This window comes from Phalaenopsis equestris, unplaced genomic scaffold (genome assembly GCF_001263595.1).
Source record: "Phalaenopsis equestris unplaced genomic scaffold, ASM126359v1 Scaffold000352, whole genome shotgun sequence".
Taxonomy (NCBI): Eukaryota; Viridiplantae; Streptophyta; class Magnoliopsida; order Asparagales; family Orchidaceae; genus Phalaenopsis; species Phalaenopsis equestris.
Window position 1 is genome coordinate 544,182 of NW_018164794.1, and position 25,060 is coordinate 569,241.

Sequence of the window (25,060 nt, forward strand, 5' to 3'; positions counted from 1 at the left end):
CACTTTGCTTTTCAATTCACATATTAAATTTTTAAATTACATTTCAATTGCTAGATTTAAAGTTATTTGAATGATTAGAATGGCTTAGGCTGGGAACCAGAAAGTTCCTTCTTTTGTTACGTAGTAACAGGCAGCAAATCATGCATATTTCTCAAAAATCTATATGAACACTTCAGAGCTTCATTAAAAAAAAGTAGCCTGGTAACAGATGAGCCCATCGTAGCTGGAAGAAATAATACAGACAAGAAAAGATTCAACTTGGTCTCACGAAATGTGTATGCAAATAGCAAGCTTAAGTTTTATACATTATAGCCACAATACTTAAGGTTGACATCTCCTTCCCTGTGTTGGATTTTAAATATTTCTCAACACAGAGAAGTACTATTATTTTATCTTCACTCATTATATATCACCAGCTATATTCCATGCAATCCAAATCCTGCTCCTGCATGGAAAACTCATTCAGCAAAGTGTAAATAAAGCGAACAATTCAGCGATGATTCAGATTTCTATTGCAGAAAATTCTAAAAAAGCTTGGCAGAATAATATATCAGCACGCTCTAGAGAAGAAGTAAAAACGAAAGTGAAATACATTTTTTGATGCGTAGGTTTATGACACAAGGTGTTGTAAATGTTAAATATCAAAATTTGCGTGTTAGGTATGTAAATACAAAAGAACTGTCTGGTATGTATGTAAATTTTCCTACAAAATATTTTGTTTACAAAATTCTGTGATTGGATTTTAAGCTGCAAATTAAAAAGATAAGCCATTGGTAATAGGTGTTTTGGCAGCTTTTTCAAGTAACGAGTAGGTAGTAATTTGTCCTAGTAAGTCTTCCGTGACTGTGAAATTATTAGGGAATGCAACAAATAAATTAAACTCTCGCTCTACTCTCACTTTTCCCTCGAAAATTTATGGAGTGGGCACCATCAAATTTCCCTTTTTCTCTGATCCACTTCTCGAGTTCCAAACAAATTCGAAGTTGTGTAGTTATCTTGCACTATCATTGTTATCTTCTTCATTTCACTCAGTTTGCCGCATAATTATTCTCATAAAATGGTTACAGCTTCAATATAACAAGTCATGCTTTCGAATTATGAATCCATTTTATGTGCACAGCCTCAACTTTGTGGTACAGTAAACAACTAGAAGAGAAAAATGTCAAAATCCGACTCTTTATAGAGGTCACTTTTAGTCTCCGGGTCTATAAATAATGTAAAATTAATCATCATATTTTTTTAATGGGGGCTAAAATAATCCATCATTGGGATCATTTCAGACAATATTAAAAAAGTCTGAGAATTACTTTGACATTTTTAAAAACTCTGGGACTATAATGACCCCATGTAAATAGCGAGGGACTATTTGCACACTTCACTCACAAGTAAAATAGATGTGTTAAGAGTGGCAGTAAATGGTGCGCACCTCATGAACTGAAACAAACTCAGCCATGAAGAACCCTTTGCGGATCGAGCTGCCCACTGCAGTAGCTGGAAGGGACTGCAGATAATTCCAACCTCCCCTTCCATTCCTCACCAGGTTTCAAAGTTATGGGTTTCTCAACAGCAGCTGCTTCCACACACAACATATGCTTGTAATCATCATCCCCAAGATCCGCAATTGCTTTGGCCCTCTTATCCCAGGGATTCCACACCACTGCAGCGTAACAGAATAATCGAATCAGTAAGTTTTGGCATTTTATATGAGCAACAGTTTTTTAAAATTTCAGACAGATCTGTTTAAGTTGAAATAAGATTGGTGAATGAACCTGCATCTGGTAGGCCTTCTTTCCTTAAAACAAATGTGCGTTTCTTTTCATGGTCCAGAATGGCAATCTTATTTGGCGTAGTTAAGTACACTTTGTCAACCTTTTATGAACAAGAATGTCAGTGGATGACCTGCAAGATCAAAGTATCAGCTTGAAATATTAATAAACTCACTTCAGATTCAAAAGTGATTGCGTCTCCCTGCTCTGTGAAACGTTCTCTTTCATGTAAGTTGTCAAGGTAATCCAATGTCTCCAATCCTTCAATACGCACTTCACTGAAAAAGTAATTAGAAATAATTCAAGAGAGCAGCCTTTGAAGAAGGTTCCGCATATAGAAGAGAGAAATATGAAATGAAAATTTTGCTCCAAGAGAAACAAAACAAAAAATTTCATTTCGCAGAACAGCAACTTAAATGATACAGCTTACATGTGGGTTTCCACATTATAGAAATCCACTGGCACAGCACTCTAAATGAAAGGATTTCGCTGAATCAAGGGAGTTACAATTTGAACGGGAGTAAACCCAAAAGACAACAGAAATGCAACTTTTATTAGTCAAATCAAATAGAAATTATAACCAAATATACTCGAAACTAGAAAATAGCAGAAAAGACAACTAGGGTATAAGTCGAGTGGTGATGCTGCGGTTTAAGGAGAATTAGCAAATGGAGGGCTAGATAGTTGGAAGCCAACAATTAAAGGTGGCGGTTGGCTGTTGGATGGCTGAAGGTTGGCGGCAACAAGGTATGAGGAGTTGACTGTGGCGGGGAGGTGCCGGCAGGGTGTTGGAGGGGTCGGAGAATATCACGGCAGCAAGGAAGGCGGGTGTAAGGGGGCGGCGGCAAGGTGGGTGGTGGCTGAAAGAGATGGCTACCAAATGGGAGGTGGTTGGATAGTAGGCGGCTGTGAAAAGAAAGGGGGCTGTTTTTTAGGTGGCTGCAACAAACTCGACAATGGAGCCAAAGGAGGGAAGGTTGTGGGAAACGGGGAACAATAGACAAACACTACCTCAGAACGATTTATAATTGAAGCATCTTCTTGCCATTGGGTGCAGCCCTAGAAGGGAACACGAGGAATCCAACGGCTATCCTAACAAAAAAACCAATAAAAAACTCCAAACTTATGACACAAAAAACACATATGTAAGCTCCAGGTAACTAGGATTGGATTCCCTTATGAAAAGGAGGGGCCAAACCCACGTGAAAAACTAGTCCCGAGTCTAGACCGGTTTAGTTCGAACACAAAAAATCATGGAACCAGCTCCCCGTTACGCCGCGGAGAGCAGCAACTACCAGTTGCACACGAGTCAGCCTTTCAGGGTTGGGAGAGCTTCAACCTAATTCGTCAAAACTTCCGAGTCATCATAGTATGGATTCAAGTATGTCATGTTGAAAGTAACATAAATATCGTAATCCCCTGACAAGTCTATCTGGTAGGCATTGTCATTTAATTTCATAAGAATCCTGAAAGGTCTGTATGCTTTGGGCTTGAGTTTCTTGAACGATCCCATGTGGAATCTTTCTTCCTTCAGTCTGACCCACGCTAGGTTTCCCTTCTGAAAAGTCATATTCTTCCTAATTCTATTAGCTTGCGCCTGGTACTATTGTGAGTTTGTCTGGTGACCTCTTTCCCGACCTCCTCGTGTAACCTCTGAATCTTTGTACCCTCGCCTTGATATTTGTACTAACCTCTGATGTAGGAATAACCGATACTAACTCTAATGGAGTGAGTGCATTGTGCTTATACATGATCTGAAAGGTGTACGTCCCATAGTCTAACTCACAAACCTATTGTAGGAGAATTCAAGCTAGAATCAATTCCCATTGTTGGATATACTTTCATATAGAGCACCTGAGGAGGTTCCCCAAACTCCTGTTCACCACTTTTGTCTATCGTTTATTTACAAGTGAGAGTTGTTAAACTGAATTGAAAATGAGCACCAAGCATTCCCCATAGGATTCTCCAGAAGTGACTTGGGAACTTGATATCCCTATCAGATGTGATAGTCCTGGCCAAGTATTCCATGCAACCTCACAATCTCCCTGAAGTATAAGTGACATGTGGCATCCAGTGTTCAATGACATGACACAAAATGAGGCATCTTCGAGAACCTGTCACCCAAGACCATCACTGAACCTTTGTTTTGTTGCATTCTCGAAAGGCCCACCACAAAATCCAAACTGAAATCTACCCAAGGAGCCTCTGGTATCAATAACGGTATGCATATGCTAAGTGGCAAACTCTACAAATGTCGAACGTACCACTCCATGTTCTTCGACATTCAGGGCAGAAAATGTGTCTCATCACTAATTCGAGGGTCTTATCTCTGTCGAAGTGGCGTGCTAGTCCCCCGTTCCCTCAATGAGAATTTGGGAAGACACGATTGATTCTGGTGGACAAGATAACCATCAGCCCTATTGTAGGGTCCTGCATACCTCTCATGACACTATTCCCAAATCTCCCTGAAAGCCTCATATCCTCGTATAGTTCCTTCAACACATCAAATTCCACGACTCTGACCTGCATGGAGTTGATTAGCAAATGGTGGCGACTTAAAGCATCTGTTGCGCTAATATCACTTCCCGCCTTATGCTTAAGCACGAACTAGATCGATGGCAAGAACCCAACCAAGGAAACTTGTATGCCCTTCAGCTTGCTAATCTTAGAGTCTCTTGATACATGAATAGAGTGGACTCGCTCGTCAGAGTAGTAACCAGTGGTAAAGAGCTCTCACAATAGAATAGAACTCCTTGTCGTATGTCAATTACTCTCTGGGACTTTCAACTTGCTCCGACTGTTCAAGAATCTCATAGTCTTATGATCCATGAATAGAGTGAACTTGCTTGTCAGCAAATAGTGACCGATGGAGAAGAACTCTCACAAAGGCATATAACTCCTTGCTGCATGTCGAGTACTTGCTCTGAAACTCATTCAACGTCCACTAAAAAGGCTATGAGATGTCCTCACTGGCTCAATACAGCTCCAAGTCCCACGTTAAAAGAATCACACTCCAACATGAACAAATGGCTGAAGTCCAGTTAATCTAGCACAGTGTTTTGTGTCAACTTCTCCTTCAAAATGTCAAAATTGGATTAGGCTGCCTTCGTCCACTAAAACTTCTCTCCATTCAAAAGCTTTGTCAGGGCGTTGTAATGGTGTTGAAGCTCTAATAAATCTCTTATAAAAGGAGGCCAACCCCAAAACCTTCTCAGCTCGGCAAAGGATTGTGGGAATGTCAAACTCAAGATCACTTCTATCTTCATAGGGTTCATGAAAATGGTTGCACCGGATACAATACAGCAACAACAAGCCATTATCCCACTAAGTGGGGTCAACTACATGAATCTTTTTTCTCCATTACGTCCTATGTAACCCAAAAGACATACTTGAGCAATCATGAAGTGGCACTTCTTCGAGTTAGCATATAGTTTTTTCACTTGTAGAATCTCAAAAACTAGTCTGAGATGTTGTAGGTGTTCCTCCTCTGACCTATTGTAGACAAGGATATTCTCGAATTACACGATGATGAACTTCCCAATGTAAGCACAAAACACCTAGTTCATTGACCTCATGAACGTGCTAGGCACATTGGACAGCACAAAGGGCACAACCGTTCGCTCTTACAACCCATCTCTGGTCTTGAAGGTCTTCCACTCATTCTCGGGTCTCACCCTAATTTGATAATATCTGTTGCGCAAGCCAACCTTGAAAAAGATAATGGCGCCATGCAACTGGTCCAATAGATCGCCCAAACGAGGTATAGGGAACATGGACTTGATGGTGATTTTATTGATATCTCTACTATCAATGCACATTCTCCACGATCCATCCTTCTTAGGCACCATCAAATCGAGAACAACACATGGGTCGATGCTCTCTTTCACAGATACCTTCGCGATGAGATCCAACAATTGTCGTTGCAACTCCTAGTACTCTACTGACCTCAGTTTGTTGGCAAGTCTATTTAATAACAGTAATCACAGAATAAGGTCAATGACATGTTGAATATCCCTAAGCGACAGACCCTCTTGTAAATTGTCGGTCATCATGTCCAGAAATTTAGCTAGCAGTGGTTGGATCATTTTTGGTATCTTCTAAGACAACCAAGGCCATTGCCACTGTGGCTTCCTATACTGACTGCATAAAAGTGGCACGTGCGATAACAAGTTTCACGGCAATGTGCAAAACTACTCTAGAATCTTTGATGGACAAGAGAAAAATGTGTTTCCCCTCTTTTGTGAGCGACTTAGTGTTCTTGAACCCATCATGCTGAGTATTGTGATCGAACTGCCACGGTCTTCCAAACATGATGTGGCAAACATTCATGAGCACCAACGTCCAACTATCTTGGTTAACTTCAAGCCTCGGATCGGGTCGTGAAACCCACTATTCTTGAACTGCCTCTTTGCGCTCACTTTCTCTATGACAACCTGCTTGGTGACAGACACAACTCGACTCACCGAGCAACTGAAAGTGATGTGTCCATATCTATAGCATATGAAACATTTCATGGTTGAAACTGTGTCGGGAGTGCTGCTCTTCTCAGGCTTCTTTCCCACTATGATTTGCCTAGCTAGATCATTGTCAAGTCTTTCCCACTCCTTCGAGCATGCTCCCATGGGGGCCTCTAGCTGCAAGGGTTTGTCTGAAGGGAAGTGAGTATATCTATTGCTTATGTTGTCTCTCCACTTTCAACACCAAGGTCTGCACATCCCTCATGTCCAATAGGTTTGCAGTTGAACCACATTACTAATGGCAGGCTTCAGACCTCCCAAATGCCTGGCAATGAAGTGCTCATCTGTCTCCTTCAATTAACATTTCAACTTGAGTGGCATAAATTATGTTGTTTACTCCTCGACTAATAGCTCATATACTGAATGAGGTGGAGTTTCGTGAAAATATCCTGGAGGTACTGTGGGAGTAGGTATTGTTGTTGCATTGACTTTTTCATCTTCTCCAAAGAAGTAATTTTGTCCCGTCCTTCTTTGTGTCTCTCCCTCTTCAGGTTCTCCCACCACACAAAGACATTCTTCATCAGCTTAAAGGCAACAAGCTTCACTTTTTGTCATCCGGCATGTTCTTGTATTCAAAGATCCGCTCAACTGTCTTCATCCACTCGATAAAATCAACTGGATTCATCATGTTGTCAAAATCAGGTGGTTGCATGTTAACTCCCAGATCTTTGTTCCCTTTAGAAAGCACTTCCTCTCTCTCGGCCTCCTCTGATATTAAATTTTGATATGTCTGGGTCAATTCTCTTCTTCATTGAAGTCAACTCTACCAAAGGGGTTCAGTTATTCTTCTAGCCCTCCTCCACGGATCCACTATTACGATCGAACTCAACCATGATCCTTTCCTCAATAGTCTTGAGTCGCTATAGCGCTTAGCAAAGTATCTGCTATACGTCGCCCATGTAAAGTCCTGACCAGTTTTTTGATAATTGCTATTTCGGCGACATGGCTAGGGATTTAGGGATGGATAGGTGGAAGGAGGTGTGTAGTGTGAGAAAAGAAAAAATATTTTTTTTTGGTTAAAGGTGGAGATAAGTTTGGGCATGACAGATAATAAAAACCCTAAGATTGGGCTAGCTCTGATATCAAATGATAACGGAGTTAATCGAAAAGACGGCAAAAATGCAACATTTATTACTCAGATTAAATACGAATTACAATCAAAGTCGATTGAAACTAAGAAATAGCCAAAAAGAAGCAACACAAACTCAACTAGGGCTTAGCTCGAGGGTGGTTTTGCTGCAGTAAAAGAAGAACTAGCAAGTATAGAGAGTTGGATAGTCCAAAGGCAATAATGGAAGGCAGTGATTGGTCGTTGAATGTCTAAAAGGGGAAGAACAGTAAGGAGGTGGTGGAATGGTGTTGGAAGGGTTGGTGAGAATCATGACAGCAAAGGAGGAGGTTGGAAGGGGGCGACAACAATGTGGATGGTTGTTGAAAGGGATGGCTGCAAGATGGGAGGTATTTGGGTGGTAAGTGATTGCAGGAAAACAGTAAAGAAGTTATTTTCCAGGTGGCTGCAGCAAACACAACGACGACGACGACAGAGGGAAGGCTATGAGAAGCAGGGAACGGTAGACAAACACCACCTCGGGACGAGTTACACTGGAGCACGTTCACGCCTTTAAATACAGCCCTAGGAGGGAACAAGATGACGAGTTACACTGAAGCACCTTCACGCCTTTAAAAACAGCCCTAGGAGGGAACAAAATGACGTTGACGGCTGTCCTGACAGAAAATCAAGAAAAAACGCCAACCTTAAGACAAAGGAAATGCATATATAAGCCCTCGATGACTAGAATTGGATGCCCCTATAAAAAAGAGGCGCCAAACCCACGTGTAAGTGCCTCTTGGTTCTAGATTAGTTTGGTCTTAACGAAAGAACTTGTAGGGTCGGGGCTGTGAGAGCGGCTCCCTGTTACATTGAGGGAAGCTGCAGCTACCAGTTGTGCTCGCATCAAGATAGTTTGAAAAGGCTACAACCACTAATGGCAGATTATACGATATACCAAGAAAACAAAAATCCTTCTAAGGCCAAACAGAAAATGTCAAGAGTATTTGAAGGTTCAATAAAAATTATTCAAAATTCTTGAGTCTGATTTCGGAAAAACTTAACCCAAAATCATTTGAATATCAATAAGAGTCGGGCAAGGATCTCTAGAGCCTACATTTTCTTTATTAAACTAATTGAAGACAGTAATGTGCCCACATGCTGATGATTATAATATTCCTACCACTGAGAATGATAAATTCATGAGTTGTGTCATGCTTGTGCAAGCAAGGGAAGCATAAACAATCGGTGCATAAGGTATACATTTTATCATTGAGAATGGAAGACATATGAACTATGCTTTATAAGAAATATATTGACCAATGAAAGGGGTTATACTTGTGATAGGATACTGTTATTGGGCAGGCTCTTGAGATGGAGCTCATGGTTATATACCTTATTATTTAAAAACTATATCAAACCATGCTATGGTCGATGATGATGAAATTTAAATAATAAGATCATGCTATAATCTATGCATACAATATAAAGGCAACTTTTTAATGATAAATATCATAATATTCCATAGTCTGTTAGTATGACACCAATGTTATGGCAAATATTGTGATCATTCTACAATCCATCGTTATATTGATTTTTAAGCCAAATGATATAGTTATGTATGAATCTCTGTCATTATCTCATTGAAATGTTCAATCATCAGTAGCATATTGCTTTTTATTATATTACAAATATTGAAAATTGTACTATACTAGGTCATATATTTATATATAACTCACTCCCAATAATTGATGATTATTTTCAAAAAAGCCACTATGGAACGGATGAGTTATAAAGATTGTGTACTATAGACGTGGAATATTATTTGCTGGGCATTTGTGAGCAATAGTGGTTGTTGTACAGTGATAGCTTTAGATACTCTTGTTATAGATGTACTATCTAATGGTCATTTGGATTCACAATATTTTGAGAAAAATTTATTTGCTTTTGTGTTGTAGATATAAAAATACAGCTAAACATGTATATATCTATAGTTTGCATCTATAATTTTAATTGCTTTTGGATATGTTTTTTATATAGAATGGCTATGAATTGCTATATTAAAAAGTTGAGATATTAGTATGTAATTATGAAATTTCAACATGTGGTAGCTCAATAATTATGCTATCAAAAGTTTTGGTAACACTAAATCGAGCATCTGTGGGTTGTAACATCCCTTTCTCTTCCCCTATCACAACTTTAATAAATGCTGGGCAGAATCCATGGTGGATTCAGAAACCACCTTCAGCAACACTTATGTTGGATGCTAAAATAATTAAACCCTGGTGGATGCCAAAAAGTTGGATGATGTCGGAATGCCAAGTACTCTCCCTCAGCCACCCCTTCTTTACACTGATCGTTGGATGCCTAAGTGTTTGAGGAAGCCAAATGCAACGACCTCTCCCTAGGAGTGGAAGCCACAACAAGGCAAATCCTTCAATTTTTAAGCTTCTTATCCCTCAAATCATTTATATATTAAGTGCATCTATTATTTTTCCTCACTGAATTTTATATATTATTGTCCTTCTTCTTTGTCTATCATCTAATAAGAATAAATTTTCTCAGGCAGTTGGCTTCAAATCCAAAAATCCATCATAAGGTTCATAGAATATTACATTTTATCTGCATTTTTCACCAACATAATTATTGTAACTGTTTTGTTGTGAATGTCATCAAAAGTTTATGGTGCTTGCTAATATTAATAGAATTAGAACTATCCAAAATATTTGGTCAAAAACATTCCTTTTCAACTTTTGCAAGGGTTGTGCGAGGAAGACAAAAACCAGAAGAGCCTCACTATAAAAAACTGTACTATTTCTTTAATTAATACCTAAACCATACTATTTACATTTTGACTACCTAGCAAAAATATCACGATGTTGCATCCCATTACAACCCCATCCTGTTCCATGCCTTCATGTTTTCTCGCTATTGTAGGCCTCTCGGTTTCGAGCTCAAAGTGAATCAGCTTTCTTTTCCGGTGGTTTTTAATTGCAGAGTGCTAGATCAACCATATTGGATTTGCAAGCTTTATTTGTGTCTTTGAAACCACACAATTTTTTTTTTGCTTCCAGTAGTCGAGATTATTGTCGTCTGATAGTCCAACTTTATTCTTTCTACATTTTGGAGTTGGTTATTTTCCAGATTCCTTGTGGAAGCTTATTCCTCTCTCTGCATTGCTCTTCATTTCTCCACTTCTACATAACTTCTTTCATCTGAGAGAAATCAACTATGTTTTTGGATTGGGCCTAATCAACCGGTGAACCCTTTACCGATAGCAAATTCATTAATGGAAGTCCTTAATCATGCTTATTTATCCAATTCCAATTGGCTTATTGGGGAGAACAAGAGTGGGAAGTGGACTCGGCATGAGAACAAAATATTTGAGAACACATTGGAATTATTGTGGGCCTTGAGAGGTTTTATGAGGAAGAAACGTAAATCTCATTATAAATGTGTGTGCGAGCGCACAAGTCGGTTAAGTTGGTTGGCACTTCGCAACTTCGATGTAAGTCCCCTCTTGACCCGAGTTCGAGGCTCGGTCTTGTGGTTTCTCAAATTAAGCACATGAGGTTGGCTGGGGAGTCCGCACCCCTGCCAATCATTCTACTATGTCTAAAAAGCTAAAATTAAATAACTTGCTTAACTAACTCGCAAATTAATATACTAGATAGGCCAATTTTCTTAGGCTGAATTTTAATTGAGTTTTAATTAATTTAATCAATTTTAATTATTTTATTATATTAACTCAAGCTCAGGGTATAAAACACACACACACCTGTTGTCTTGCAAAACTACTACACAAGATTCTAAATCACTCATCGCATCATATACCCTGTCGAAATGATGGCCATATCCCAGTTTGATCGTAAATTTACTAAATACAATTAAATAGAATCTGAATTTATGATATAATTTGAAATGCATGCAGCAATTTTATCTCACCTCTTTCTGCAATAATAGGATAGTCATATAATAAGAGCAATTTCAACATCATATATATTCACAAAAACTATATGCTCTGAAAGAATCAAACAAACCTGATATCTGAAACAGAAAAGTAGGTGTGGTATGCAAATGTGAAGGAGAATGCCTTTCCATCAGTATTTGTGTTTCTTATTCGTGAGGTCAGCATAAGGTCACCTCCAGGTCCTAGAGTGACCCTCAAACGAAACTCATAACTGCATTTATCAAAAGAATGACATGAATACAGTAGTAAAATTTTTAATAATTTATAATAGCAAAGAAACTGCAAACAACAGAACTTACAATTATCAATATTTGTATTTTTTATTCACGATGTTAGTACAAGTTAAAGAACTCTTTTTCCATAATGATTGGGATGATGTTAAGCCTATATGTCTCGCCTTCCTCAAAATTTTGTTCTTCATATTTTCAATCATCCTCTTAGAAAGGCTTAACGAAGGCATCATTTTATGTAATATTACACTTGCTGCTTCTTTTCGAGCTGAATTTACCTAAGAACCTTGTCATGCTTAAGTGGCAAAAATATATTAGTCATCGATTTATTCCCTTTGTTGACATTTATGTCATGGCTTTCTCCAAATCGGCATTAGAATTTAAGAGATGATTTTTAGTTTTGCTTCTAAGTGAGCTTTTTTTTTTCTAAATTTGTAATCTTCTTTTCATGTTTTTGCTTCTGGATCCAGTATATATATATATATAAGGTGTGACTTCATTAAGCTTTCATTTTCCATATTCAGATTCAGATTCTAGCCACTAATAATCAAAGTTATTTATCCTTTCTCGGAATCATTCTAGTCATGTTGTGGGGGTTTGTATTAGTACTATTGTCGCAGTTTTTGTTCTCTTGTTTTCTTGAAAATAAATACTGTTACGTTTCATGATTTTTTTTAAATTAGTCTTACAGTTAATAATAATATTCAGTTGATTTAATGTTGAACGCATGTTTCTTTAATTTTGAATTGTTTTTGGGTGAACCTTCTGCTTCAGTTTTTGTCTAAATTTCTTGCATTGAGAAACTTATTAAGCCGATTAAAGATTTGGTCAGTAAGATTAAGCCTAATATCAATGCTGCTACCAAGGGTTCCCTTGCTGAATATGAATGAGGGTTATTATCTGAGATCATGAGAGAATTACTTGTTTTCTTATCTTAGGGTTAGTGGTTCCATTGTAGTTAAACTGTCTTGTCAATATTCTGAAATTGTTTCAAGACAATGACTGGACTAGCATATAGATTGGAATGGATACTTCTTCAAGTGTTAGTGGACCACTCTTAAGATCAAGCAATTGTGTCCGGAAAGGTCTTTACCTTGTAAGGGCCTATTAAACATTGATGACTAAGGTTCATCCAAGGTTAAATCATATTTGGTGTGAAGATATTTTTTTCCTTTTTTTTTTGGGAGGAGAGAGGGTAGGTTGCTTGCTCTTGATTGTTTTTGTAAAACGAAGACTGAGATTTTGCAATTTATTTTAAAAAGATTGGGTCTGCTTTATGCAAGGCAATGGCTATTTATTTTTAAAAAAAGTCTGCATCTTCACACACACGCACACAATTCCAAATATAATTTGTTGTTCGAAAATATACCTGTTCGGCCAAGTCTTGGTATCTTCCTCAGATGGCCTGAGGATCAAGTCAACAAAAGCTTTATCTAAAGTAGCAGTTGGAAAGGGTGGAGAGTCCGGATCAATACTCCAAAACCTATTCCTTGCAAATCCATGTTGTTCAAGGTTTCCATGGTTGCCAAACTACATGTAAGAAATTACTTTCATCAGCAAGAAAAATCAAAATTATATACAATTAAATAGACTCGCAAATAGACGAAATGGATTATACTTGAGGAAAGCAGATTGGGATGCCCCCACGAATAGCCTTAGGCGGCTTGAAGATAGCCTGCACATGAAAAACAACATAATGGAATTTAATAAAGTTGTACAAGAATGAGTTTCTCAATTTTGAATTAATTCAAAATGCACTGCCAAATATTGTATACAGTAGAGCATGGCGCATAGAACACATTTCTCAAAAATAAAATTCAAGTAGAAAGATAACCAATGAGTTCAGCCATTTGTGTAAAACCATCTGAATTAAAATATTTGAAACACTCGCAAAACTATTGGCTCAACAATGAGTTCAAAGAAAACTTTGAAACACTCCCAAACTATGGGCTCAACACTGAAGTGAAGTCCATAGACTGAGAATTTGGACTTAGCCAAACTTGGACTATCTAGCATTAAGCTTTCTGAAAAGAATTGGGTCTATTTAGGCGTGTTCATCTTTTAATAACTGCATATCGATAAGTATTGAGATTTGTTTTCTCACTGATTCTCTTTCTTGTAAAATCCATTCCAGTATTACTAAAAAAATCACACAACCGACTAATTTTCTATTGAATTGTCAATGAAACCATTTTCATGACAATATGCCAAATTACACTTCTTTTGGCAGGTTTGTTGTCAGATTGCTCATCAGTCCTTTGACATCCTGTGAGTGCTAAATTAACATAACATGATCAACTTTTAAAAAACCAATATCATTAGGTGAACAGGGATTATGAAGCCAGGAGATAATGGTCAATACCTCAGCAAAGCTAAATAGAGAAGCCTGGAGTGAAAGTTTTCAGTAACTGATTTTTAACAAAAGACAATATTGGAAAAATAGCGTTGCAAGCTTCAAAATTGAATTTATCGAGGAAAAAGAATCATATTAAATAAATTAAACTTATCAATGCATACAACAATTTGTTAAATGTTATCATACATAAGTCAAGTGTTAATATAACGAAAAAATACAATAGAATGAATGAGGCTAAAGATTTAAAATTTTATTTCCATAAAAAGGAATGAATCTTTAGTTTGTTGTAAGTACAAAGAGCTGATTGAATTTGAAATGGAAACAATATATTAAGAATATATTTACAAGAAACACATTCAATAGATTAAAAAAAAATTAAAAAAAAAAATTTTTAGGCAACAATGACTGAAAGATGGTGCATGATACATATTTATCATATTCAGACAAAATGAAGCATAAACTTTGATGGTTTGAAGCAAAGTGAGATGCGTAAGGGTTTAAAAAAAAAAGGTAAAAATTAAATCTTCATGACCATAGCTTTAAAGCATTGTGTGAGAGCTTAAGTTTGAAAGGCACAAGCAAATCATTAGTAACAATTTCACTGAGGCTATCGCTAAGTAGGCTTATTAGGATTCACCCAAAGGTTCTATGAAAGATCATGGAATAAAAAAAACAGTTGAGGCATATGATTTGAGGAGCATCTCATTATGAGGCGCGAGAAAAAATGGCTTGAAGCTCATGAGCCTTTGTTTCTATGCTTTTTTGGACTGAGCTATAAGCCTCAAAGCATTTGAGGACAATTCCGCAAATTGATACATAGAATTTTTTTTATATATTATATTATAATATGCTTAATGAAGCCTACATTTTTCTTTAGGTTATTCAGGTATCAGGCGAGAACGACTTCGCTGCAAGTTGATCAAGAGAGTGTGCATAGTTGCCTTTGTGAGTGAAGAGGGAGCTAAGAAGTAAACCTCCGAAGGAAAGGGAAGATTCTGCAAGAATATGAAGAAGATCTTAGAAGTGCCTCGCTCCTGAAGTGGTTCTATATAAACTTTTAGAAGTGTCTCGCTTCAAAAGTGGTTCTATAATAATTGTTTCAATAAAAAAAATCAAATTGCACTACTAATTTCCATTTAAATATTTCCATTTTCATTTATTTTTATTGTTTAATTATTTCTTTTTATAGATTAACATTATTTAACAATTTTCTTTTAGGTTTCAAATTTATTTTTATTTTTCTTAGTTTTATGTCTTAATCTTCTTCTACATGTTTTTATTTTTATGTACTTTTTAAATATTTTTTAATTTATATTTAGTGATTTTTATTTCAACTAATTTCTTTAAGAGTTTAGATTTTATTTTATTTTTCTCAGTTTTATTTAATCTTTTTATGTTTTTTTTTCCAATTTACTTAATTGACTGTTTTTTTAATTATATTTATTGAATCTTTTCACTATTTTACTTTCGTTTAAAATTTTTCTTTTTTTTTCTTAGTTTTATATAATATTTTTTTTTATAAATGTTTTATTTTCATTTTGCTTTTTGATTGTTTTCTATTTTTATTACTGATTTTTCTTTTATATATTCTCTTTTATGCTTTGAATTTTATTTTCCTTTTTTCTTAGTATCATTTAATTTTCTTTATTGCCATTACTTTTTAGTCTGATAATGGCCGATGGTGCTAGAAGAAAAGTGCAGACTTGAAAATATAACACTTAAATTAAAGTATCATAAGAGTGTGCAATAAAATACCATGTTTACTTAAAATGTAAATTTTATCACAAGAAAATTGCGGCTAAAAAATTGCCAAATGATGTGATGTGGGGCGTCTCGCACACCTATGCGGAAAGTGACAACTAAGGCCGCTTCCACTGCATCTAATTCAATGTGTCCTCGCATGGACCGGTTCAACACGGTGATTCTGAGGGCCAGTCGATCCTTCCTTGTCGTGGGAATGTCACCTAACTGTAGGGGATCTCTTCCTTAGTCACCCTAGATCTATAAGTATGTTACTTTCGTGCTTTAGGTCAGTTTTGATTGTGTTTCTATCAGAACAGCCGTGTGTCCCCTTATTTCATGTCAAGGGTTGCATCCAAGGGTAAGTGATGCTCAAGTTGTATCTCATTATAGAGTGGTGATTCTCCTCTGCTAATCGAGTGGCGCTTCGACTCTATCTCGCTTTCGATGTGGTATTTATCCTAGACTTTCTCATCCTCCGCAACCTTCACTACATCGTCATCGTCATAACTGCTACAACCACCTCCAAGGATGGCACGTGTAGCCCGCATACCTCCCTACCCCCTTTCCCAACCACCTACCAACCTTCCAGTCCTTTTACCTTGTAGCAACCAAGCCTTCTGCTCTTCCACATTTGTTTCTGCTGCCCCTATCCAGCTTCTATCTAGTTGTTGTTTCCCCCAGACAACAAAATACTATTGTTTGGGTTGTCGTACCTTGTTTCCCTACTGCTCCAGCCGCCCATAATCGCTGTCGCCACTCATCCACAGCCCAGAAACCACTTCCCGACCTTGCCTCCCCACCTCTCCCAGCCCCCTTAACGACCACCACCATAATCATCACCTGAGATCCACCCTAGCAGTGTGTCGTGTGTCATGTTATTATTATTTCCTCTTTCAGTGTGTTGGTTGTAACTGCTTATTGATTTTTCCAGTAATAATATTTGCTTGCTTGTTGTCGTTTGAGTTAACTATGGTATTTTGATGTTAATAAAAATGCACAAAAGTTTTGAAAATTTCTACAACCTCAAAGAAGTAGCGTAAAATACACGTAGGAAATGATTAGAAAGAGCTCATAATTTGCACTTTCATGTATACTTCCATAAAAAATACACATAACATTCCACTAAAATATAGCTAACCAAAAAAAAAAAAACAATTACTTTTATTCATAGACAAACCTGAATTATATAAATGATTAAAATTGTACTATAAGATCTATAAGTATCTATACTGCTATTAATAAGGGCTTGCCACTCTGCCTAAAGTAAAACATGGATTCATCCATTTTTTTTATTTATGTCACCATTAAAATTGTTCTTACTTGGCACAAAAAAAAAATCAGCTACATTTATTCAGATGACAAAGAAAACATTTCTATTGATCATTTAAGAAAGATGAAATACTTGACATCCACTAATTCTAATTGTTCAACTTCTGAGTTGTCCGTTTACCATTTTATTTCTAGAAATGAACCGATTTTTTAAAGTATAATTAGAATTTCAAAAAATATATGAAAATTTTAAAAGAATAATATTTTTCATGTATATATTTCATTCATAAGTAAAGAGGAATTACATACATGATATATTTGCCATTATAAGTTTAAATAAACAAGCAGGCAATTCTCAATTGAGTAATTTAATTTTAAAATACTAAAGAAGAAGTGCTTTAAGCTAAATATTGAATTAGATTATTTGGGCTCTCATGCTGCCAAATGATAATTTGGTCGGTAGATTTGAATTTTTAAATAATTTATTCTTCAAAAAATAAGTGGGAAATTTAATGTTTGAATATTATTTAAACATAGGTGTCGTTTATATATGTGCTAAATCTTTTTATTTGACACCTAAATTATAAACACGTAATTTTCTATAATAATAATTTTACAGATAATCTGATTAAGCTCTTTAACTGATGATTGCACTTTTATCTTCTATCACTGTCGATTTATTATTTCATTTATAAATATGCATGAATTAAGTATATTTATATTTTCAAAATAAAAAAGAACATAAAATTTAAATAGAAACTAAATTATTATCTTATATCATTCAGAATAATTTTTATTACATATATGACAAGATATGTTACTTTTAAGGTGATTCAAAATTTCAATAATTTTATAGATAAATTATAAAGATTTTCTGCTTTAAATTATTGTACATTTAATTATTTTAATGAGGCACTTAATGACTTGACAAAGATGAAGTAAATTATGCAACTGCTATTCTTTTAAATAATCCCCTCTTGCATTTATTTAAATTGATTTATAAACCAATATTAGGTAAAGACTAATGTTTTTTATGGCTAGCCTAATGAAAAGGCTCAGCATGAAACTCGTTCAGTGCAACACAACTTTGAATTCTTTGCATTTTACTATTAAATATCTCCAATTAAGAGAGCTTATAATTTTAAAATATTTTTATTAAAAAAACATTTAATATCAATAATTTAATTACAAAATAAACAGACATAAAATCGGATACTCAACTTGATATAACAAAACAAATTTCAACAGGTAGACAAATAAAACAAGATGAGTGGAGTTTCAAAACTATTTTAAAGTATTACAACTCATAATAAATAGGAATTAAGTTAATAAGTTGAATTTTCTTTTTAACAAGATTTAACGAAAAATATAGTAGCTGAGTGATACAATAGAACCATTTGTGATCTGAGTTACATGTTTCGAGACCATCACAGTTGTGCTCCTTGCAATGCAACGACTTTGCAATAAGAAGCACCAATATTTTATTATTATGACTGAGAGATCAAGCACACAAACAAAAATTTTAGATTATTATTCTCAATTATTCACATCATAGTCATATGAACCCAATGTTTTTTGAGAAAAAAAAAGGTCATATGATAGCATCTTCTCAAACCTTCAAATTGTTTAGATAAAGTTTTTTCTACTAGAGTTGCTGACTTGCACTTACGTATGATACTTCTTCAAAAAAAAATTTATCTAAATATGTGAAATATCATCATCATAGGTAAAAAGATCATATAAATTTGTTTATACTGGGAATCTCAATAAGCACCAACAATCATATAAAGTTTTTAATTAGAGCATTTTAATGACTAGTTTGTGTTGCCCAACTTTTCAACCAAATTTGAATAGCAAAATTGTTAATGAAGCAGAGTATGTGAGATTTTATCCACAATACCAAGAGTCTGTCAAGAATAGCAAATGAATCAAATCGCTTAACAAAATGACTGTATTCAGCTATATTTATACTTAACGATCTGATGACAAGAAAATTTTGTTACCTTACTGCTCAAGAATAGCAACTCCTCTCCAAGATCATTCTTCCAAGATGTTACGTGACCTCCATACAAGTACACCTGAATACAACTAAAATTACCAGATTAAAGTTGCAAAAGAAAAACATGCAGGCAATATTCAATATATTCTTACTCCATACTAAATAACAACATAAAATAATTACAATATCAAAGAAAAGGTAGTGCAGGTTGTTTTGATACTAAAGCTGTTCATGACTCAATCTCAAGCCTATATAACCAATAGTTTATAATCACCTCAAAGACATAGATTCAATTTCAAGCCGAGGATTTTCAATCTTTTAAGAAATTTTTAGACAAACATACACTGGTGCGTGCACGCATGCACGCACACAGACACAGATGTGCATGCCCGCACATACATACAAGCACCAAAATTGCTCGTTCGCAAAAGTGCACATACACAGGCACCACAATTGCTTATACATGGAATACAATACATACATTCATACGTATCCACAAACATTTATTTACATGAATTTATATTTCAACCCAATTTTAGTTTGGCTCAATTTTATTCGGACTTGGCTCAACTCAAATTTAAATTGAGTTTGCCTTTGGTTTGTAGATTTAGATAAAATCTTAATTCTAAAAACAAATCAGCTTGCTTTTCAAGCTAACTTAGACCTTCGAGTCAAATTTATGACCTTATTTGGTGAAAAGATGAGAATAATCCAACGATGGTATTGAACTAAAAATCAGCAAATATGATAATAAGTTTATTAATGACCAGCATGTCCATTATTGAACCCAAAATTCTAATGTTAGTTAGAAAAAGAAGATGAAAAAGACGAAAAAAAAAGGTGATGTGCCTACACAACTCTCCCAATATGTCAGCCATAACCATGCCTATGCCCACAATGTGAAACTCCCAGGCACTCTCTTCCACTCACATAAAACAGGAAAAACCGCCTGCCTAACGCGGAAGCATCCTATTAGATGGGACATTGCGGGAACGAGAATTCTAGTTTCGTAGGAGTCCAGCCAGAGATTTCTTGCCTATTGAGCTACTGCAGGCCTTGCGAGCCCTATTTGCCTCGTTTTGATCTGTAATTAATATTCAATTCCTTATCCTAATATAAGTATGTTACATAAAACCTGTTGAACACATTTTTTATATATGCATTTAAAAATTCTCTCTGATTTCTACACTAAATAAGTATTGTATTATTCTCCTTGTGCAAGTGGTGTTCTTGTGGCATGTTCTAGACTTAGTGGTGGATCTTCCTAGGTAGCCATAATCGTTGATATCGCTGTGGTGGCTTTATTCCTTCTGTTTTCACCCAGCACAGCAGCCAAAACCCTTTTTACCCTTTTACCCCCTTCCAATTTCCCCCAATTTCACCCATCATGAGTGCCTTTTGTCATTCTACAACACCTCCCTACTACATATGATCCTCCAACGCCTCTAGCAACCTTAGAACGCTGTCCATAGATATCAAAGCCAAACCATAATCTAAAGCTCTAACCCTAAACCATCAAAATATAACCTTTCCTCCTCCACTAAAAAGTACCCTACACATTTCACATAAACATCAACCTTCAACCAACATCATAATCATAATCCCACCCAAGCCAAAATCCGAAATTGAGAAACAAGTTACAATGCTGCCAAGGAGAAAATCTAAAAGTGTTTGGGAACTTAGCATAGAGGATATATAGCAAAAAATCCTCCAATTATAATAGAGACTCATTGATTTTGAAAGAATGCAATATGATAAAGTCACCCACAACAACAATAATAACCACCCAGATGAAGAAGATGATGAAAACCATTTTCGCCAAGAAGCCTTAACAACAAAAGTCAACATTGCATCAATTTGACATTGAGTATTAGAAACGAAAGTGTGTCATTAAAGTGAAGGTTGATTTATCGAGTTTTGACGGTTTCCTGAATCCGGAAGAATTCATTGACTAACTTTAGACAACAAAAGGAGTTTCTTTTAAGTAAAATAACATTTCGCGTGACAAAAGGATGAAACCAAGTACCGTTAATATAATGAAGCATAATTTCCTAAGATGGGAGAATTTAAAGTGTTTGCACCAATGTAATGAAAAATATGAGATCAGGTCCTGATCTAAGAATAAAAGGAGATGCAGAATAAGTACTTTCCAGCACACTACGTACCTTATATCATTTTTAAACTTCATCATTTACAGTAAAAAGACCTATCAATAGTGAGTATACAGCTGAATATGAAGAACTAATATTGAAGTGTGAATTGGTAGATCTACAGCAGAGCCATATAGCCTAATATATTTGAGGATTGTAACCTTTTATTGATAATTGTGTAGTTATAACCCTACTTGATCTTGCAAGATGTACAAACCTTAAGCCTAAAGGTGGAGGAACGGGGTAGTAACATCAAGTCTACTCCACCCTTCAAGCAGGATTTGACCATAAGGTCGAGCAACAAAAGCACATCAACCTGAGCATCAAGATCCGCCCCTCACGAGGAGAAGCCACATAGGAGGGAAAAAAGTTCGATCAGGCCAACACCCTTAAAATATTCCCACCCATAAAGTAATTTAAATGTCATGAATATGGACACATGGCATCCAACTACCTAAATAAAAGAGTGATTTCTTTTATATAGCATGACACAATGAAAAAAGTAAAACATTTACATAAAATAAATTAGTGATGTTGGAGAGGAGTATCAGTTTCTTGCCGATGAGGTAAAGATGTTAGTGGGTCGACGAAAACTTAAGATTGAGCCCTAGATAGAGCAAAACTGACATTGCCACAAAATCTTTCGCACCCATTGTACCTTGAAGGAAAATGTGTGCAAACTTATCATAATTAGATAATTCTTGGCAATATGACTGTTGCACCCATCATGATGGCTACAAGAATACATATTTTTTCACCAAAGATAATAAAAGCATTATATTCTTACCTCAGGAAAGAGTTTGAAGCCATAGTGTAACGCTACTTTTCTACAGGTCTTGATAGAAGCACTGGTGGGACTAGGGGTGGTACCAGAAAGCAATGAATCTGAGAAATTGATACATAAATAATGCAGCTCCTACAAAGGAAGTTTCAAAATGTCCTGACCAATAGTTTACCACCTTAGTTACCACCATTGAGGAAGATATGGCATAACACAAATTTCATTCTAGATTTAAATCTCACAGACTGATTTGTCAACTAGAAGCGCCCAAGCAAATATTAGGAGTTGCAAAAGTATGACACAGACTTGATAGCTAGAAACTTGGTCCAAAAGGGTGCTAGTCCAGGTATAATTTCCGCTCTGATTGTACTAAAGAAGAATGACTATTAGTGTATGTGCATTGATAGCAAGGTTGTAAGCAAAATCACCATCAAATAATAATTGAATGATTTGTTGGATCAGTTGCATAGAACTAGTATCTTCTTTAAGGCTGAATTGTGTGGTGGCCACAACCAAATTAGAATGAGGCTAAGAGATAAGTGGAATAAAACTTTCAGCTCATTACCAATTATATAAGTGGGCAGCCACGTTATTTGGTTTGTTCAAGCCTTCAAGCACTTTCATACAGATAATGAACTATGTTTTCCTAGTGTTCTAAGATATTTTGTGGTGATATATTTTGATGATATCCTATGTATAGTACTATTTTGGAGGATTATTTACAGCAGTTGTGAAAGATTTTTTAGGTGCTTTGGACGAGCAGTTATATGTTCACCTGAATAAGCATCACTTTCTTACAAGATAAACTTGCTTCCTTGGATATGTTGAATCAGTTAATGGCACAAAGATGGAGCCAACCCAGATTGAGGCTATGGCTGATTCACCCAGTCCACAACATTCACCCAGGTACGTCAATTTCATGGTTAATTAAATGGAAGTCTCCTCTAGCATGATTATGATAGAATTCTACTCAAAAGTAGAATATAAAAATTTGAAAAGTGTGATAATAAGGAGTAGATTTATATACTCTTTTACATAATTCAATCACTACCTAGGACTAGGAAGATCTTAATATGGAGTTTGAATTAGGATTACTAAAATTGTGCAGTCATGACTCCATTTTTTTCTTGTAGATAGACTTTTAAAATTCAACTAATTTCATGTCATGTTCTAAATTCAATGATGCTTATCATGTCATCAAAATTATTTTCAAAGATATTGTATGCCTTCATGGAATTCCTATGACCATAGTCTTTTATCATGATGTTTATTTTGTCAGTTATTTCTAAAAAAAAGTACTAAGAAATTATTTGAAATACAACTAAAACATCCCTTAAATTTTCACCCACCAGCCAAACATAAGTACTCGATCAAACCATCAATAATTTACTAATATGATAAGCAGGTCACAGCATTGCAAACTAGGATTTACACCTTTCCAAACTTTAATTTCTATGTATTAATGCATAGAATAAAATTACAGGTGAATTCGCATTTGTAATTATAACTAGTTCGGACCCAACAAATCTAGTAGATTTTATCAACTTGATATCAATGTATACGCATTCTAAGTATGCACCTTTATTTGCCAAGCATGTCATTGATATTCACGATAATATTCATGAACAATAAATACAAAAAAATTTCTAAAGCAATGCATAAATGTCATGAATATGACAAAGGACGTTTGTATGGTTCATATTAAACCTAAACATTATCCACAAAGCTTTTGGTTCATATTAGATTACTAAGATGTAAAGATCTATAATACATATCTTTAACTTGACACATGAAATGCCAATATATCTAGAATTTAACATTGAGTATATATTCTCTTATAAAGAGCTTATGAGCGCCATTTTTTTCCAAATGTAGATTAAGGAGGTCCCTTTGAGACCCAATGGTCGCCAAATGTTTATTTATCTGCTAGCATGATAAGCCTCCTTTAGATAACATTTGGATAAAGTATTTTAATATTCTGGACACATGCTTTAGTTTTCACTCTTTATAAGTGTGTTCTTGGCATTAAAAATTGATGCAGTACTGGTGCCCCATACATCAATGCAACATCATCCAGCAATCTGCAGCATACAATAAGGTAAAGTCATTGTCTTTTATTGCTTGCATGTATTATATGTATTAGGATTACCAGTGTGTATCTCTTCATATAAGTGGGGCATTCCAAGTCCTAATCTTTTTATTTCAGTTTTAATTTAGTTCATGATGAAAAGATGTTTTAGCATTTATCTCCTTTGACTAATGCTATATGTAGAAATTGGGGTTCATTTAATAAAGTTAATGAAAGTTTCAAGCACAAATTTCCTCCTTTTCAAACTCCTTTCATTGAAATCAAAGGTTTCTTTATGTTATTTCCATGGTTTTGTTGTTCTCATACTTATATCTACCACAAGTAGTTCTTTAAACCACACAAAGTAGGAAACGAACCCCTTAACCCACATTTTGTGGGGCAGGGGGCAGAGGAAATACCACATGAGCTCATTGGTTTTTTATTACTGCTATATAGATTAGGCGACAGAAACAGCTTTTCATAAAAAGCTCAATAGAAGCCCAAGTTACATGAATGGAAAGTCAGCTCAACCACAAAATTCAGAAAACATGGAAATAAAAGGAAAGTCAAAAGTTGCGACGCTGAACAGATTCTGAACATATAATCTGCTTAAAGCACCACATGCACCCAAGAAAATGTGTACCATGATATACTCATGCCGATTCTCAAAATTCATTTCTTTGGAACATTGTGTCTTGCTTCCAAGTTCAGTCTCAACGGAAACACATATTACAAATCATCTTACGATCATAGTTCACAAAATCACATTTCTTTCTTAAATATCAATCTCATGCTGGGCATGATCAATACAAGTAATTATTTATGCTCTCTCCAATATATGCCTATAGATCTGACAAGATTCTAATTAAATGTTATTTCCTTCAACCAAAAACAAAAAAAATAATCTTGAACAAACTACCACAAAACAAACCCAGGATTCACCAGAAAGTTTTTGGTTCTGCATATAAAACTGCAAATCCTGCAAGAAAATTTCGCCCATAAAAATAACTTCCCGACTCTTCTTCTGTCATGTGAATGCCATACATGGACGACTAATCCAAAGAAGACCAAAAAATACATAAAAGAAACGGGGAGGCTAAGTCAAATATAACGAAATCAATGTATAAATCAAAGAATTCAACAATCAACGCATAAAAAAAAAA

The 25,060-nt window shown here is 35.5% G+C and overlaps 1 protein-coding gene across 1 annotated transcript; it reads right to left on the reverse strand.

Moving 5' to 3' along the window:
- Nucleotides 1-190: 190 nt before the first annotated feature.
- LOC110026123 (putative glucose-6-phosphate 1-epimerase) lies at nt 191-19,001 on the reverse strand (the record flags this gene model as incomplete). The annotated part of the gene is made up of 8 exons (XM_020726940.1): nt 191-445; nt 1,427-1,657; nt 1,770-1,869; nt 1,942-2,044; nt 11,372-11,512; nt 12,901-13,061; nt 13,150-13,206; nt 18,903-19,001. Coding segments are annotated over 7 exons (873 nt in total), but the record flags the coding sequence as incomplete, so codon positions are not given.
- Between the last annotated feature and the right edge of the window lie 6,059 nt (nt 19,002-25,060).